A 17,028-nucleotide genomic window follows, 5' to 3' on the forward strand; every position below is an offset into this window, starting at 1 on the left:
CACATGTGACCAGCCAGCGAACCATCTCCCTTCGCCTCCAGTTCAACGTACTGAGCGTCATTCTCATCACCTGGACACACAGATGAAATTTTATTATCAATATATTTTTAGCATACAAACAAGAAAATATCTAACACCAAAAAAAAATAAAAACGATTAGAAATACCAAAACTAAAATATGGGCTCAAACAGCCTCAAATATTGTCAATTGCATACATTTTAGGATTTTCTGTTGACCAAATAAAAAGGTAGTTATTTTAGCAAATAAAAGAAAAAATATGGTTTCATTTTTACAATATATGAACCAATTTGTTGTGCTGACACATTGTCAGGCCAAACAGGATTATTTCTGCAATCAGTCATCCTACAGAAGACCTCCTTCCTTTTAAAGTTGGAGGGGTGTTCTGTAGTTCAATACACAGGGCTGACATCACTGGATGGGAGTTCAGTGCAGCAGAGACAGAGTTGTCAGATCAAACAGGAGCAGATAAAAAATCTTTTGTAAAAAAACGTTTACAAAGCTAAAGTTTTCCATAAACACTCCTATGAAGGGAAGGGTTCTGGAAAATAAATTCTATCATAGGAGAAAGTTCCGGGCCTCACCTGCAGTCCCAGTTCCAAGGCCACATTTAGCAGCGTGGTGTCAGAGCTGTTGTCAGCCGGCGTGGCGATCTTTAATGCGTCCTGGGCCAGTTTGAAGATGAGTGATGAGGAGTGGATGTTCCGCTGAATGGCTTCCAGTACGGTGCGGAGACGCAGCATGTCCCCTGAGCAGAGGAAAGAGTTAGGATTAGAAGCTGAAAATGGCCTGACAGAGTGAGGGCAATAGTGGGGTGAGCTTTTGGCTGTGTCAAACCAATCAGATTTCTTTATTACTGAGTTAGGTAATGCACAGTTTAATATGACATTCCATGATCCAAGGGATTGCCCAGAACATGGCGCACTGCAGACATGGGATCAATAAATGCCAGGGAGTGAGGGGTAAGCCAAGCAAATGTGCTTTTTACTAGTACTCTAGACTACTATTTAACCTTTGAAGTGTGGAATGAGTGTTTTTGTGATTTAGTAATGTTCAGCTTTAGAAATCTTACAATGTATGCATATCCCATTCTGATTCACTCCAGCTCAAATTTTGTGTGGCCAGGCCAACAGACGCATTTCAAACCGGCACCCCCAGGACTGGCTGCACTAGTGCAATGTTGCTCACCTTTGGCTGCAGTCAGCATGGTCGATGCCAGCTCGCATTGCTGTGACTCCAGGTGTCCCAGTGTGAACCATCGCGGTTAGCGGCTTGGCACCACAGACACAATGTGATGAGGATGGGACACGTCTCCTGAGGGGGCGCTGCTCTCCAACACTGAAAGCCTTGAAGATGGCAAAGTAAACACAAGATGTAACCAAACCATGGCACCACTTCTATATAAAACAATACAATTACTGGATCATTAAATGTGTTTGAAGCAAACCTGTTTGTGCTACCCACAGAGGACACCCACTGTCCCACTTTTCCTGTTTGTCCCCAGAGTACATTAGGAGACTAAATTGAACAATATGACTATTTATATGGGAACCACAGACAGTTTGACACTTTAAAAAGTACTTTCTGTAGCATGCAATACACTTATTACAGGGCGACCCCCCCCCTCAACTAAATGCTCCAATCAGCTGTAGAGAGGTGAGCACATGTACTGGTATCCAGGTTAGTCAAAAATAATCATTACATTTAAGTAGTTATCAGAGCAAGCAAACTAGATAAACTGTAATATGAAGAATAACTACACTTAAAAAGAACAAGCATTTATTACCCACCACCCCCATACTACACAGAAAATTTAAATGGCACCATCTAGAACATTTGTATAGGTAGATATACTTGCTAAGACCCGCTGCATGCCAGGTCCTGTTATATTAAACAATACAAAAGTTCAACCTTGGATTAAAAATAAACATGGCTCCTATACTCTTTTACCTGGACCTGTATCAAAAAGGACCCTGGGAATGCCTGGTAGTGCATCGCTTAGTTCAAATAGAAAGACCCAACCTGGAGGTGCAGAGGGCTATAGTAATTCTACATAATGACAGATTCCAGATAAAAAGTAGATAGATGAGCCAACAGCAACCTTCCTTCCTGCCATGTCTTTACATAGTAGTGTATATTTATTTTCTGCCAGGTATTCTATTTTCATTGAAAGAAGAGAAATAGATTGAATCTTGGAGCTCTAAACAGAGTGCCAAGCATAATGAGAAAAATGTTGTCCATATTCATTTATGCTATCTGTAGCTCTAAAATAATCCACACTGAACTCTGCTATATCCATGCAGTGGTCTGTACATACCTCATTGCACGAAGAGACAATTTATAGGCCAGGTCAGAATCGTGCGGTAGTAGTGCAGTGAAGAGGTATTTGGCAAAAGTATGCATGGGTACGCTCTCCCGGTGTATGATCTCTCCCAGGCCACTGAATGGTCCGCCTGCAACATAAAAAACCATGTCAGTGACATTTCTATGCTCTGTACAGTTATACACTGAGAGTATCTCTTTGATGATTGATCGGAGAGGATATAAACCACAGAGAGACTGTAAACACATGATAGCACACAGCTTTAGGACAGCAGTAAACAATTCTGAATGGTCGGACCCCAAGACCAGTTTGCTATCAGTCTAAAGAGCGGGATGTACAGCTAGCATGAAACTAGCATCCAGCAATGATGGACAGGAAGGTGCAGGGTGAACAGAGGCACCCAGGGGTCTTCTCCATTTAGCACAACCAGCATATAATGAGGGGCAAATCGGTGGCAAACATGTAAAGCTTGTTTGTTTGTCAAAGATTTCTTAGTCCAGGTCTTAGGCTACATACACAGGTCAGATTATTCCCACCCAATTATCATTTCAGGGCTGGTATGGAATAAGAATCTTTAGTGTGTACAGGGGCCGTCCAACGTCGTTCATGGATTTGTGATGGCGGATCAATGAACAACGAGTGACTGCAATGCAAGTGAAGAAGGGGAGACAGCGCAGCCATGTGCGGCTCGTTCTCCCCCTCCCCTCTCCATAGAGCAGGAAGGCGCTGTATTGTACAGCAATCGTTCATTCATCTGCTAGGAAACAATTTTTCCTGAAGCTGGGCTTTAAGACAACATGGCCGACAACATATACAAGACATTGAATCTTTAATTTGTTGTAGCCTGTATCCACATCATGTTAGACAATCTTTTATATGGACTGTCATTAGGCAAACCACGCACTTGTCTGCAAATTGTCAACGCAATCCAGAACCATACATTGTAAAAGCCAAAGGGTTCAATTACCCCATATATTATTTACACACAAGCAGCCTTCAGCTCAGGTCTGGGAGTGTTCAAACCTGGTGTTATGGGAAAGCTGGCTGTCATTTTATATCAGTTTGCTCCAGCTGGACAAAATATGTTTGTTTCCTCACCTTCTAACAAAAGTATGCACTGTTTGCGCAGTGTCTGTACCAGCACTGCGTCCAGTTCCAGTTCCTGCAGCCGGGCAATGATCTGCTCCTCGTTGCGGCACACTTTGTCCTGGGCATAAAGTCCTTCAGGCATAAGCCGCTGGTGCCCCATACCCATTAAGGCTACCTCCAGTGCCAGTGACAGGTAGGACTCGCTGTTTTCCAAGGGGCCACTGGACACGCACACATGTTGGTAGTTTGGACGCTGTGACTCACTGAGCTCTCAGAAGAAAGAAATTCATATTCGGCTTTTAGGAAAAACCAGAACACTCAGCGACACCAAATACCACCCTATCTGCCCCTCACACACACTTGGGTATTGAGCGCACAATTTACCATAGCTGCATGTTTTGGATGAGTGGAAATTAACTCCAAAGACCTCAGAATTTGTCAAAAAACAAAGATCTAAAATGTACCTACATCCATTCAGCAGCTGTCCCTGTAAGCTTGTTTGCGCTCTATACACAGTGTATTTACATCCCCCAGCCAAAGCAACTGTCCTGAGACAGCATTATGCACACTGTACACAGAATATGCACATGCAGCCACAGCGGCTGCTCCAGGGAGCTTATGTACACGGCGTATCTACATCCATCTACTCACCTAACCACAGCGGCTGCCCCTGAGAGTTAAATATCAGGCTTTCGCCATCTCTCTGGCAGGAAGGCGAGAAGTAGAAGTCACTGCTGATTATTCTCTGAAGGTGACTGTCCTGCCAATGTAAGTCACAAGCTTCAATTGCACGCGTAAAAACCGTTCTTCTGGGACGTACCAAAGAATCTAAAAATTAAATCGCAACAAACAAATGTCAACGTTTTTACTCAGCTGGTCAAATCATATGAAACGTAAAAGAACAAAACAGCAACACAGCTTGATACTATGAATGTACATAAATAGGGATAACAAACCAACAAGACACACAGGGGTTATTAACTGAAAAGTAAGATGGTAACATTGCTAAAATCTTATGTTTACAGCCTCTCTTCCTGTGAAATATAAGTAGGTGGCAGAGATGACACAGTGCCCAGCATAGTGCCCGCCCTGGGTCCTCACTCACGTAACAAGTATTGTCTGAGTGGAAGATTTAGACAGTCGGGAACATGGGAGGGAATCAAATGCAGAGCCCTAATCAGCCTCCTGTCCTCCTAGCAAGAGCCTGGCGTGCAGGGCAATCAGGACAAGAGCACCTAACGATACTGCAGCTGCTGATTTGTAGCGCTCATCAGACGATCAGGAGGGGGCAAAGAACAGATCAGGACGCAGAACAGCTCTCAGCAAAACCAACATTATCCATAATTTACACGTTTCCACTTCAGAATAACAATAGGGAGAAGATGTGGAGGAGCTCAGAGACAGGGCTGTCACACAGAAGAAAGCTGGGTTATTCCCAGAACTGATGGGCTGTATGCCTATAACATGTTACACCTAAAAAGATCATAGAGATCAGCTTAGCAAATATTTGGGGCTCAAGTAGAACTCAACACAGACAGAAGTCTGCACAATTATTTAAAGACAAAATTCAAGCGATCTTGTCACTCTGTCCAAGTTACAGCATTCCCTGCAAAGGGCACCCCCACCCCCCTGATACCCTAGGTAGAACTGAAGTCTCAATTTACAAAGTAAAGGATCCCATCCTTTGTGTGTACCAGGGATGAATGAACACTGGCACTCTCATGCAGGGATGAATATATAACTGCCTCCCCTGTGTCCATTTTTAGGTCTATCAGCCAATAACTATAACGTGACCAAGGAGGATTGATGTTCCAAAAAACAACAGGTCACTTCTAATATTCATCTCTTGTTTGTTCTTATTAGATATCTGTTGTTACCAATCAATCACTATTTGGGGAAATGCAAAGTACAGCTTGCTAAGTTCTGACCTATGTTATCAAGGCAGCCAACCATAAAAAACCATTGCGCTTCCTACCCTTCTATAGAGCACAACATTGGTAGGGAATGCAAGTCCAGGACCTGAATGCAAGTCCAGGACCTGTACACACTTGGCAGTCCATAGGACTGCCAAGTGTGTACAGGCCAAATCATTGGGGCAGGGTCCTCTCCTCCTGGCTTTGGTATTGTTTGTATCTGTCTGCCATTTGCCATGTTGGCCATGTTTGCACTATATACAGTTTATTATTATAGAATAGAAAATGTGTGTATTTTCTCAGCTGCACACTCACCGTGACCATTACTCTGCGGGAGGGCATTTGTGATGTTTGGGAGGTCGGTGCCATAATTCCCATCCTCCACCGGGCACACGTCCATGTCGTTCCATTTTTTCAACTGCCGAAGCCAAGCAGCCTTTTCTTCGGGTTTGCAATGAGGGTTCAACACAATACACACCCACAGTGCTCCTAAAAAAAACAGCACCAATCACAAAGGGTTTAGCATTTCTGCAATAATAAGTATCATCTTTCCGGTGAAGAGGGATGATTGAATCATGAGAAACACTTATTTAGCACTTTTCGATTCTCCAGAATATTTGTATGATGAGCTAATGAGAATCATTCAATTGAAGAATATGGGGAACTTTGTGAACTTTATCATTCACTGATGACATTAGTAATGTGAAAGTGTGTATTCCGGAGAATCAAAGTTTACAATCTGCAGGTTCTAATGGTTTCCTTATCAATATTGCTGAATATCAAAACCTGGTCTCCTATCAACCAACCCAAACAGATCCAACAGAGGAAAAGTTAGCAGATCTGATACATAATGTGACGTTTGCAAACAGAAAGATTATAAAATGTATTCAATTTCCAGAAAAGAGTGTTGCCTCATAGTAGAGATTTCATTCATTTTCCAGATGTTCAGTTACAATTGCATTCCATAGAACGTGAAGCTGCTCACACTAACTTGGACTTTATTATTACTGAATAATGATAAATCTTGTAGTCAGACTGGATCATTCCAGCCAAGAAAGAAGTGATGACAGGTTCTCCCCTCTGGATGGGTGCCAGGGGTTACAGCACCAATAATAATATATATATATATATAATGTATCTCTTCTTCATTTGCAACCCCTATTTAATGTACAGCACTGCGTAATATGTTGGCGCTATATAAATCCTGTTTTTAATAAATTGCAATAATCTTCCAGGTTGACTGACGGTCAGCATTCCTGAACCCATTTCCTGTCCAGGCTGTCAGGAACCTGGCCCCTGGGGGCTGAAACACCATGCTGGCCTGGGATCACAGTACCACAGAACAGAACTTTATTCACACAACACAGTGAGGAACCTTCCGTTCTACAGTAAGTACCGACTCACCCACTGCCATGGCTAGACAATGCAAGGACCAATGATGTCATCAGAAGGGCCAACAAATGGCTGAAATAAAGGTTATGTGTGAGGAGGCTATGGAGAGAAGTTTTTTTCCCAAAAGCTTTTGTATGCTGTATTACACTAAACTAATGTTACTCGACCTTTTTAACATGAAGGAAGCTTAGAACTAACTTTCAGGTCCTCAGGGACGCCCGTCTATAATTACTATATTCACAGATCACAGTATATTAGTGTGGTGGTCAGTGGGAAGAATTCCTCTTACATTGCTGGCCATTGGGAAGAATACAGATAGCTAAAAAGATCATTGTTGTCACTTAAACTGACCTAAGAGGTGCAAACTGCCCATTGCTCAAGCAATCCCCAGCAACCTCTGGAGGAACCATGGCTGCTCTAGAGAACTACAGAAGCATACTGTTCAGATATATGTAACTACATGCAAAGGGGCCTAAGATTCACAAGCAAGTTCTACCCAGTATTTTGTGCAGATCTGTCTGGCTTTTGAGTTACTGTTAAAGTTGCTGTGGTTGGTATATAAATTGCCTCTGGCTTATTGTTGCCAGGGGCTGTTTTTCGCATGTAAATTGACTTGTATGACGAATGTACACAAGCCCTGTAAAAAGTTATCACACAAAAACATGAACGATTTACAGTAATGTAATGGATATCATTAAATGGTGTGTGTGTGGGTTGGGGGGCTCAATACACAACAAAACACACAGCTGACTTCCTGTCCAGTAATCTAATAAAAAAAAACAGACACCTGATTAAACCATTACCAGGTCTATGGGTCGATTAAAGAGAATGTAATGCAGACAGTCTGTGAGAATGGTCAGATGGAAGCATTCATTCCCTGACTCACAGACCACAAACTAATTTCAGTGTAGTCACTCTGAACACATCCATTTTTAGTGTCCAGGAATGCAATACATTTATAGAAAATGGCTGCAGGCTTTACAGCCTTCCTACGCAGAGTTCTGTGACAATTCCTGATTATTAAAAGCAATGACTGTTCCGAAGGACAGGATTTCCCCATTTGGTATTTTTTTTAAGATGTGCTCTGACAGGTTCTCTTTTTAGCATCCCTCTTTTTTAGATGAGTTCAATGAAGCTGGGCCCTTGAGCCTCACAAATTCTCCAACTGTCCAATGACACTTACCCAACTCGTCCCAAAGCTGCCGGCACTTATCAGTCATCCCGCTTCCCTGCTGCCTCCACAATGCTAGCCGGGGGTCTGCCATGAACTGCTCTGTTATCAGCGTCAACATGCGGGCTCCATTGGAATCTCTCATCCGGAGCATCTCTCGCACCTGGGATTAGAAGAAATACTTAACCCCAGCACGGCCACTGCATTGCAACATTAAATCACACCAAGTTCCCGTGTGGTCACCAGGAAAAAGAGAGACAAAGACCAAAACAATGAGCCGACAGACAGACAGACAGACATCCTCTCCTCCTGTGTCACTGTCTGTATCTGTCCGTCATTTGCAATCCCCATTTAATATACAGCGCTGCGTAATATGTTGGCACTATATAAATACTGTTTAACAATAATAATAAGCCAAACCCTAAACTAGATGTAAACCCTATCTGCAAATTTCATTTGCTCTGTGCATTAAACCAATTTTCACATTTTTTTACTTTATCACACACCTGTACTCTTAATACCCTGTGGCAGCTTTGCAGCTACTCCCTGTCTTTTGCAATCATTTAGCAGCCGTTTTCAGCGTGATTTTGGTGATTGTGCTGCTTGGTGGTGACAACAATGGACCATGTAAGTGTATAATGCATTGGAATGGCAATGAAAGGACTGTAAGACAGGGAAACAACACAGAAATACTGGGGGAGTGTTGTCACCCTATAATAGAAATGCCTTTACAAGGATCTTTATGATGGGGTTGCCAAACATTTTAATAAAAGATTTTTGAAATGCCTAAAAAGCTTCTAAAGGATTTTGTTATTTTGGTTTACATCTACCTAAAGAAAAACATAATAAAACCTTTAGATATTCTTGGTTATCTTGTTTACAATCAAAGCTTTACCTTAGCAAACATGGAGTTGAGCTGTTTTCCCGAGCTGTAGTATCCACCCTGAGACAGGAAGAGCTTCACCTGTTCCCTGACTTGCTCTTCATCCAAGTGCCAGCAGTTCTCATCAGTGATGCTGGCGCCAGCAGTGGGATCCGGGGCCCCTGAAATTGAAGAGAAGACTTCTGTACTCCATACAAAAGAATCGAACTTTACTGACATGAACAGAGAGAATCAATTATAGCAAAACTCCAGCATGCAAAATTTACGGCTATATAATAGAAACGTCTATCTTCAAGTCAGATGGCATAGAAATCACACATTAGGGACAAGACACAGACACTGCTAGATAGGCAGATCTGCCACTACGTGTATCGCAGCATCACGACAAAATCATCTGGACTACAGGATTGCACTCCTGACTCTCGGGACAGGAAAAGGTCTTTTTCCAGACTCCAGGCTAAATACAAAGATGAAATTATGTGCTATTTTATCATTTATATTTCTGCCCAGCGCTGCCCATGAATACAGTCTTCTTTGTGCAGAAGTTTAATTTTCACTCACAGGTTCCCTTCCCTTTCCCCACCCCGTGACTGGACAATGAAAAGGGAACCAGAAAACTGATATCATCACGATTCTGGAATTGCAGGACAACTGACCGGCTCCTTCTACTACTTCTCTCATCTCTGTGCTACAGAAGACTGCAAGAGACTTAGGCTATGTACACGTCAGATGATTCTCACTCGATACGGATGGTCGGACTCGTCTCAGGTAAGAATCTAACGTGCATAGCTGTTGACCGACGTCGTTCATGGATCGATCCTGACAGATTCGTGAACAACCACAATGGAAAAGAGTACAGAGGGGGTGCCACTTGTTCATTCTCCCATCTCTATAGAACAAAATGGGGATGTGTGTAAAGTGCTCGCTTGATCATTTATCACTTTACTGTTCCTGTAAATGATAATGAAAGATTGTTTCCAGCAACAAAGATTGAACATGTGTATGCTGCTTTACTAACAGACTGAAGTTTTGCCATAAAGAATGCAATCTGTAAGACCCCCAAAGCAACCAAATATCAGCCTAATAGGTCAGATCCTAAAAGATCGCTTTGGACTGGCTGGTATGGGTTACTGTAATTTGCCAAATGAATAAACTGACAAGCCAAGGGGTGAAGCCAGCAATGCACTCCTTACCATGCACTTGGTTGATTTCAGAATTGGAGGACAAGATCTCGTCAGCCAGTTTCTGAGCCGTGGGAAGCACTTCCGTATGGTGCGCTGTGATCAGGTACTGGACAAACTTCTGCAGCTGGTCTCTGTTCATTTGGAAGAGGGTCTCTGAGATGGGAAGACGCAGTTTGACCTGGTCTGGCTTGCGGATCCGGTACAATGAGAGCGCCACCACATGTGCGCAGTAGAAAATGTCCCTGTTGCCGCAGCCACAGGTCACTGAGGTGATCTTGCAGCGGTCAAAGCTGATGGCTACTTTGTAGGTGGCTTCTGGCTCCGACTGAGTTGGCGGCTCTGTCACTGTGCCGCTTAGGTGGAAACCTGGAAGCAAAAAAGAGAGAAGACTATGAGGTTACTGCAGCCTAAATCTCATCTACATCAAATCATAGTCATTATATCGGAGAGAGAGGCTACAGAATATATTGGTGACCGGTCCTCTGTTTGCCTTGTTTATGTGTTGGTAATTAGCAGGATCCGCAAGCATGCCTATCATTTTTATGTAATTATGTGAGTAACCCAAAAAGAAGAACTTAACCAATCATATATTCCAATAGGGCAGCAATACTTCTAATGGCCATGACTATAAAGAAAATCTACATTCCGGACTTCATAAACCTCAAGACTTTCCACTCCTCTACCTCATCAATTTACTAAAATTTTGGCAATCATTTATACCTAACCAAACGAGGAATAATCCATTCTAATGTCGTTTATATATATATAGTTAGTCAGGATGAAAAAAAGACAAATACTAGGGAAATAAACATATCCCAAATAAAACCCTATAGACATAGGTGATGCAGAGGAAGGCAAAAAAACTCCTAAAAACCCCAGGTTCAGTGAAGAATCCCTTCCTTATCCGAGATTAAACTTCTTATCCTCCAGACGCAAAGAGCGTCCTCTTGTCCTTTGTAACGATCTTACAGGGAATAATAAACATTTTTAACTATAATGTGAAAGTTGGGGAATAATAAATCCGTGAATTAGCGTGATGTGCAGGAATACATAGCAATGCTAATCGCAGATCATGATAAACAGCCCCTAAATGATCGCATCAGGCGAGGGGGGATGTAGGCTGTAGTATACAATTATATCCAGCATTGCTGGGACTGGTGATGATGGTCCGGTGCTTGGATAATACACATTGGGCGCCTTGAGTCTTATAGAATGTTTAAAGCTTTTTTTCCTGAATAGTTGAGTATGTAAACCAGCTGTGGCGGTGATAGAGAACTTTACAAGGGATAAAATTAGACGCTGCCTAGAGGCACCTCTAATCCTGCAATGCCGCAATCTTTTTTTCTGCAATCCCCCACCAGATGAAACTTACCCCGCATGCTGGAGCTGGTATTAACCTCTTGTGGCAAAAACCGCTCAAGTCGATTTAGTTTACACCAAGCATGCAACATGAATCAAGCCATGCCCTGTCCTATGACCACACAGCCAGAGCGGCTTCTAATTTTCTGCAATCTTCCATATGTGACTGACTTCTAAAGGAAAGCCCAGTATTATCCTCAGAAATATTGTAAGCTGCGTGAGGTGAAGCTGTAGGTGGGTGGCAGCCCCCATATTGTGACCCAACTTTTCAGTAACCATCCAAAACCATTCCATCTAAAAGGGCCCGGGCAGAACACGGAAGATGATGCCTTTTGTAGTATTTAACCTAAATCTGAGTTAGCCTTTTCCTACTTGGTCGGTGTCTTAATCCTAAATGTTAGTACATTCCAGAGGATTAGAAACACCCTGGCACACAGAGAGAGACTCTAAAACATAAGTTAAAGGACTGCTTTAGCTAAAAATACTGAGTACATGTGGTGGATACAAGTGAGGAAAGCATTCCATATACTAAAATGGTCCCAGGTTTGACTCTCGGTCAGCACACTATCTACATGGAGTTTGCAGGTTCTCCCCGTTTCCCGTTGGGGTTTCCTCCCATGTTTCAAAACATGCAGTTTGGTTTCCCCCCCAAAATTGCCCTTAGATTGTGGTAACAATATATGGCTATGGTAAGGACTTTAGATTGTGAGCACCTCTGAGGCACAGTTAGTGACATGACTATAGGCTTTGTAAAGCTATATAATTACTCAATATTATTTTTTTCCTTTTTTTTTATACTTACTTTAAATTACTTTAATTTGGAAACCAGAGTTATATGCAGGACAACCCGACCAGCAACAATGAGTTATAGGAAACTGGACAAAGCATTGAACGTTGCAGAGTTGTGATACGGTTGGGTTCATGAGGTCTCAACTGTTTTCCCAGAAAATGTGCAAAGATTTCAGAAGTCTTTGCTGAATTATTTGTTGATAATTTTAAATTAACCCCAAGCTAAAAATCCTGTTGCACTATTTCACTTTCACCTTGTTACAGGAAGCATATAAATAACTAGAAGGAAAACTCAGAAAACAAAAACTGCTGTGATATTGATGCTGACAGGGTGCTTCATATTTATTATTTTGCCCTTCATACATACTCATACATTGCATGGTTTTATCACATTTCAAGCAAACAATATTTCTCTGATATATCCTTGAATGGCAATACATGAAATGTGAGTGCACAGGTCAGGAAGGTGGGAGGACATTTACCCCACCACCCAGGCCTGTTTATTCCTGCAGCAATGCCACACACTGGCTGCCATACTGATTAGATATACACGGCACGGTTCACGTGGCGGTCACTGCCTAATTAACTGTGTTTAAACAAGCAGTAGGAAAACATATTAGTTTCTGAACTTCTGGAGAGGCATGTCAGGAATGGAGAGTTTGTCTTCCAATAATCTCCCTGTGTAGAGAGACATTGTGCCTGGGGCCCGACACAATGTCAGACTTCAGCACCGTCATATGCAGCCATCGTGTGGCCCCGGGTCCCTCTGTGACATATGGCAAATGGTCAATAATTGGAACAAGTCAGATGATGAATAATTGGAAAAGAATAGCACAAAGGGGGAGGTGGATGGAAGTTTATGGGGTTGGGGAAATCATGATGAGGGGCGGATGCTGATCGAACAGGAAATTATTCAGCCGGTCAGGGGAGGTCAATGTGGAAACAGGAAACGAGGTTAACACTGAGCAGAAAGAAGGAAAACTCCCAGCATCCTGCAATAATCAGAATTCATGAAGAATAAAACCGCCCAATGCATTGCACAGCAAGGATTCAAAGCGTACAAAAGATGGATGAAGCAAAGCTACACAAATTCCCTGCCCCAATTAACTGTATTCATTCAAGGGATCCGGGTCCAGGGGCTGCCTATATTTAGCAGCATTGTGCACCTTAATGTACTACGCTACGGACAATGTTTGTATGAAAAAGGCCTGGAAGCTCACCAACTCTTGTATCTGCTATTATATTTCTATAGATTGTAAGCTCTTCTACCTTCTGTATCCCATGCATTCCCTAATAGAGTGTAAGCTCTTCTACCTTTTATAAACCCCCTTATACCCTGATAGATTGTAAGCTCCTCTGCCTTCTGTATCCTTCATTATACCCTAATAGATTGTAAGCTCTTCTACCTTCTGTATCCTCCTTATACCCAATAGATTGTAAGCTCTTCTACCTTCTTTGCCAGTCAATATAAATGCATTTACCCGTCTAATACCCATATTATCACCCATTCGCGGTTCAATTATCAACTCAATTGACCCTGAAACTGAAAAAAAAGATAATATGTGGCTTTAGCATGCAGTAAAATTTGGCTCAGCAGCTGCAACCTTAGTATTGTGTACAGTGCTGCCTAAAATGTTGTCACTAAATAAATCCTGTTCATTATTATTATTATTATTATTATTATTATTATTAATAATAATAATAATAATCAACAAACTGTAAACTAAAAACTACAATAACACGAGATTATTCAATATCCCAGATTATATTACTGGACCCAATACCCACCAATCAGAAATTATTTTTAGTGATTTTACTGCCAATCAGCAGTCTGGAGGTGATTTTTAAACTTTTCACCACCACCTTTATCTTCACAAAAAGCCTAAAGTCACATTTTTATAAGCCAATGAAAGACGCACATGAACGCTAATAGGTAAACCATTCTCTTTTCGCCAAATTCTCGGCAGTCACACAGACATGTGACCTCTGTGAGAGAATATATAACTGGCCAATGGAAACCTCCCGTGCATTTTGGCCCCTGAGGGTGGAATGTCACACCCCAATAATCAGTTACATGTCAGCAGGGGACTCGTTCACATTCTTCTATCTTTAACGGCTGACTAATCAATGGAAGCTTATGAGGCGAGACTCCTGCGAGGGTTGGAGAGGCCTTGAAAGGCCATAATTTGCCTTCTCTCCTCCAGGCAAGTTTAGACAAACCTCCTCTGTAGGGTGAAGAGGGGCAGGAGGGGTTTTTGGTGTAGAGATAAATATCTGCTCCTTGCAGTCCTCACATTCATTGACACTTGAATTATCTGACCCAAACAATGTAACATTTTCTTGATTAAACTAAAATCGATCCTTGCAATCCCCTACAAGAATTTCATTTGTTTTATCACCAATCTCATTGAGGATTCATTTTGCCATTACATCTAAAAGAATTCCATCGGTGGTTTTGATTTCATTGTATTTTTGTTTAATCGATTGCAGAGATTGCTCAATATAAGAATAGATACAATTTCGTACAATTGGGGAAATAAATAAAGGGAAAAAAGGATGTTTTTTTTTTTTTTAGGCAAACCTATTTCGGTGACAAATTTTTAACAGAAGAAAACTAAGTGGCGGCCATAATAGTTTACAATGACGTTAAGTCTTCTAGTCTATACCCCAGTGTTCTCCCTGGTCCCACCACCCAACACTTTTCAGAAACCACCCGGCTGTTTTTGGTGGTTACTGAAGAGTTGTTGGGTCGTAATACCGGGGCTGCCATTCGCTTGCAATTTCTTCCCAACAGGCTCTAAAAAAAATTCTGAGTTGAACACGGATATCCCTACAGTGTTTGTGGGGTTTATCGAGATTTAAAACTAAATTCTCCTTTTCCAAAAGTCTATTTAGGGTTACCATAAATTGAGACGCCTAAAGGCAGGATAACGGTCTCGAACTCTGATGCGTTTCGGCTTTCCTAAGCTTCCTCAGGGGAATGTGAGATTGTGTGCTAGATTGCGTCGCATATTTCGCTTTACAACAAGCAGGGATTTTTCCAGGGCTAAATCGGTGGTGCAAGGAGAATGGTTGCCGTTTAATCAAAGATTTGGGGTGCTTGGTGGAGCAGCTTAAGCAGACTAGGAATGGAGGTTGCTGGCTGCTGGATTCCCCTGACACTCAGGACTAAGAGGCTGGCTGATAGCAAACAAGAAATAAGAGGTTCCATCTAAATCAAAGTATATAGTGTCACTTTGAGAGGTGGTGACAACAAAGGAAGTTGGGAAGCCAAAGATGATAGGTGCTCCAAATCACCCTGCAAACTTCCTTTCCGCAGATTAAATCTCCATAGTTTATTGATGGAGGGGATACAAACTAATTGTGCAAAGACAGAGATGGGTCTACGGCTGTGTATGGAAGAATCTTAGCACAGAATAGGTGCAATCACTGGGAAAAGGTTCAGAAAACCGGCACGGCTTTTGGTTTTAAATCCACAAGATGTTTGTGGAAATGTTTTACGCCGGAGGTGGCCTCAAAGCTTCCCTGAGCAGCTGAGTAAGCTAGAGGGACGCTCGTCTTAACCATCTGCTCCTCACCCGGGACACCTCCCGAAAAAAAAAGCCAGAGCATCTTTCCACTTGTATTAACCTCAAATCAGCCATGAGGGCCCATGAACAGGTCGTAATCCCAAGCAGCAAGGGCCCGGTGCTTCCCATCTGTTCCAGCACAGGCAGAGTTAAGGGAAAATAACTCCTTTTATCCTTTCCCGAGCTGCTTCTTCATTCATGGAAATGCCAAGGCTGGCTGGATAGTGTCAGCTCACCTTGTGCAAAGGCTGCCCTTCTGTTTCAAGGTGCAGAAATATGCAGTTCTATAATACGGGGCAGGAGACGGCTTTCGTCTGCGTGACGTCTGTGAATACCACCCAGGCAGCGAGCATAGCAAAGTGTTGTAGCAATCAAATTTGCTTCTTTACCAAAAGGAACTTTACACTTAGCTGCTTTTTATTAATGCATAATATTGTCTAGACACAAATTTAGAGTTGTGTGCTCACAATGCAATGTGTTCAGCAAAGAATACATTTTTGACATTGATGAGAATGTTTTTACTAAGATGCAAAAAAAAAAAAAAGTTACATATTAGAGTTACAAAAATGCAAAATGCTGCAAAACACACAAACACTTTAACAAGCGCGCATCTTCAAGCAATACTGGTGTGACAAGCTGAGACTTTCCAATGGATCAATGGGAGTATCCAACCCACTGAATGAAATATAACAGCCTAAAATGTCCACATGTAGGTGGCTGTGTCAAAGAAAGCCACACCTACCTACCTGATACACAAATCCCTCCTCAGCCCCTCCCCCACCAACTTACCTGATACACAAATCCCGCCACAGCTCTTCCCCCACTTACCTACCTGATACACAAATCCCTCCTCAGCCCCTCCCCCACCAACTTACCTGATACACAAATCCCTCCACAACTCTTGCCCCACTTACCTTTCTTACCCGATAGAAAAATCCCCCCTAGCAGCAACGGATACAAGACTTTTCTAGAGCTGCCCCGACTCTCTGGAATGGTCTCCTTCCCCTATTCAGCTTGCTGTTACTTTCTGCTCATTTAAAACCCAACGCTTCAACCTGATCTACCTGTCTTCTTCTGTCTCCCAACCCCTCACTACTTCCCACCGTTCCATATCCCCCTCCTATTGTGTGATACTTCCCCCATCTATTAGATTGTAAGCTCTTCGGGTCAGGGTCCTCTCCTCCTCCTGTGTCACTGTCTGTATCACAAAAAAAGAAGCACAAGATGGCAGCTATTGTATAACTGGGGTATAACAGAGTTGCGGGCAATAAAAGGGAGTTTCCAGGGTGCAAATAAGCACAACAGAAAACCAAAGAGACATTGCCATCATCAATGGG

General features: G+C 42.4%; 1 protein-coding gene across 1 annotated transcript in view; it reads right to left on the reverse strand.

Annotated features, from left to right (window-relative positions):
* Positions 1 to 17,028, reverse strand: part of ZSWIM5 (zinc finger SWIM-type containing 5) — a 51,712-nt gene that overhangs the window by 5,885 nt on the left and 28,799 nt on the right. Inside the window, 10 exon segments of the mRNA XM_072419293.1 lie at positions 11 to 70; positions 604 to 767; positions 1,208 to 1,365; positions 2,337 to 2,472; positions 3,441 to 3,699; positions 3,850 to 4,259; positions 5,660 to 5,833; positions 7,920 to 8,070; positions 8,803 to 8,951; positions 9,984 to 10,340. Coding sequence (XP_072275394.1) covers positions 11 to 70; positions 604 to 767; positions 1,208 to 1,365; positions 2,337 to 2,472; positions 3,441 to 3,699; positions 3,850 to 4,259; positions 5,660 to 5,833; positions 7,920 to 8,070; positions 8,803 to 8,951; positions 9,984 to 10,340 — 2,018 coding nt within the window.

Source organism: Pyxicephalus adspersus, chromosome 8 (assembly GCF_032062135.1).
Source record: "Pyxicephalus adspersus chromosome 8, UCB_Pads_2.0, whole genome shotgun sequence".
NCBI lineage: Eukaryota > Metazoa > Chordata > Amphibia > Anura > Pyxicephalidae > Pyxicephalus > Pyxicephalus adspersus.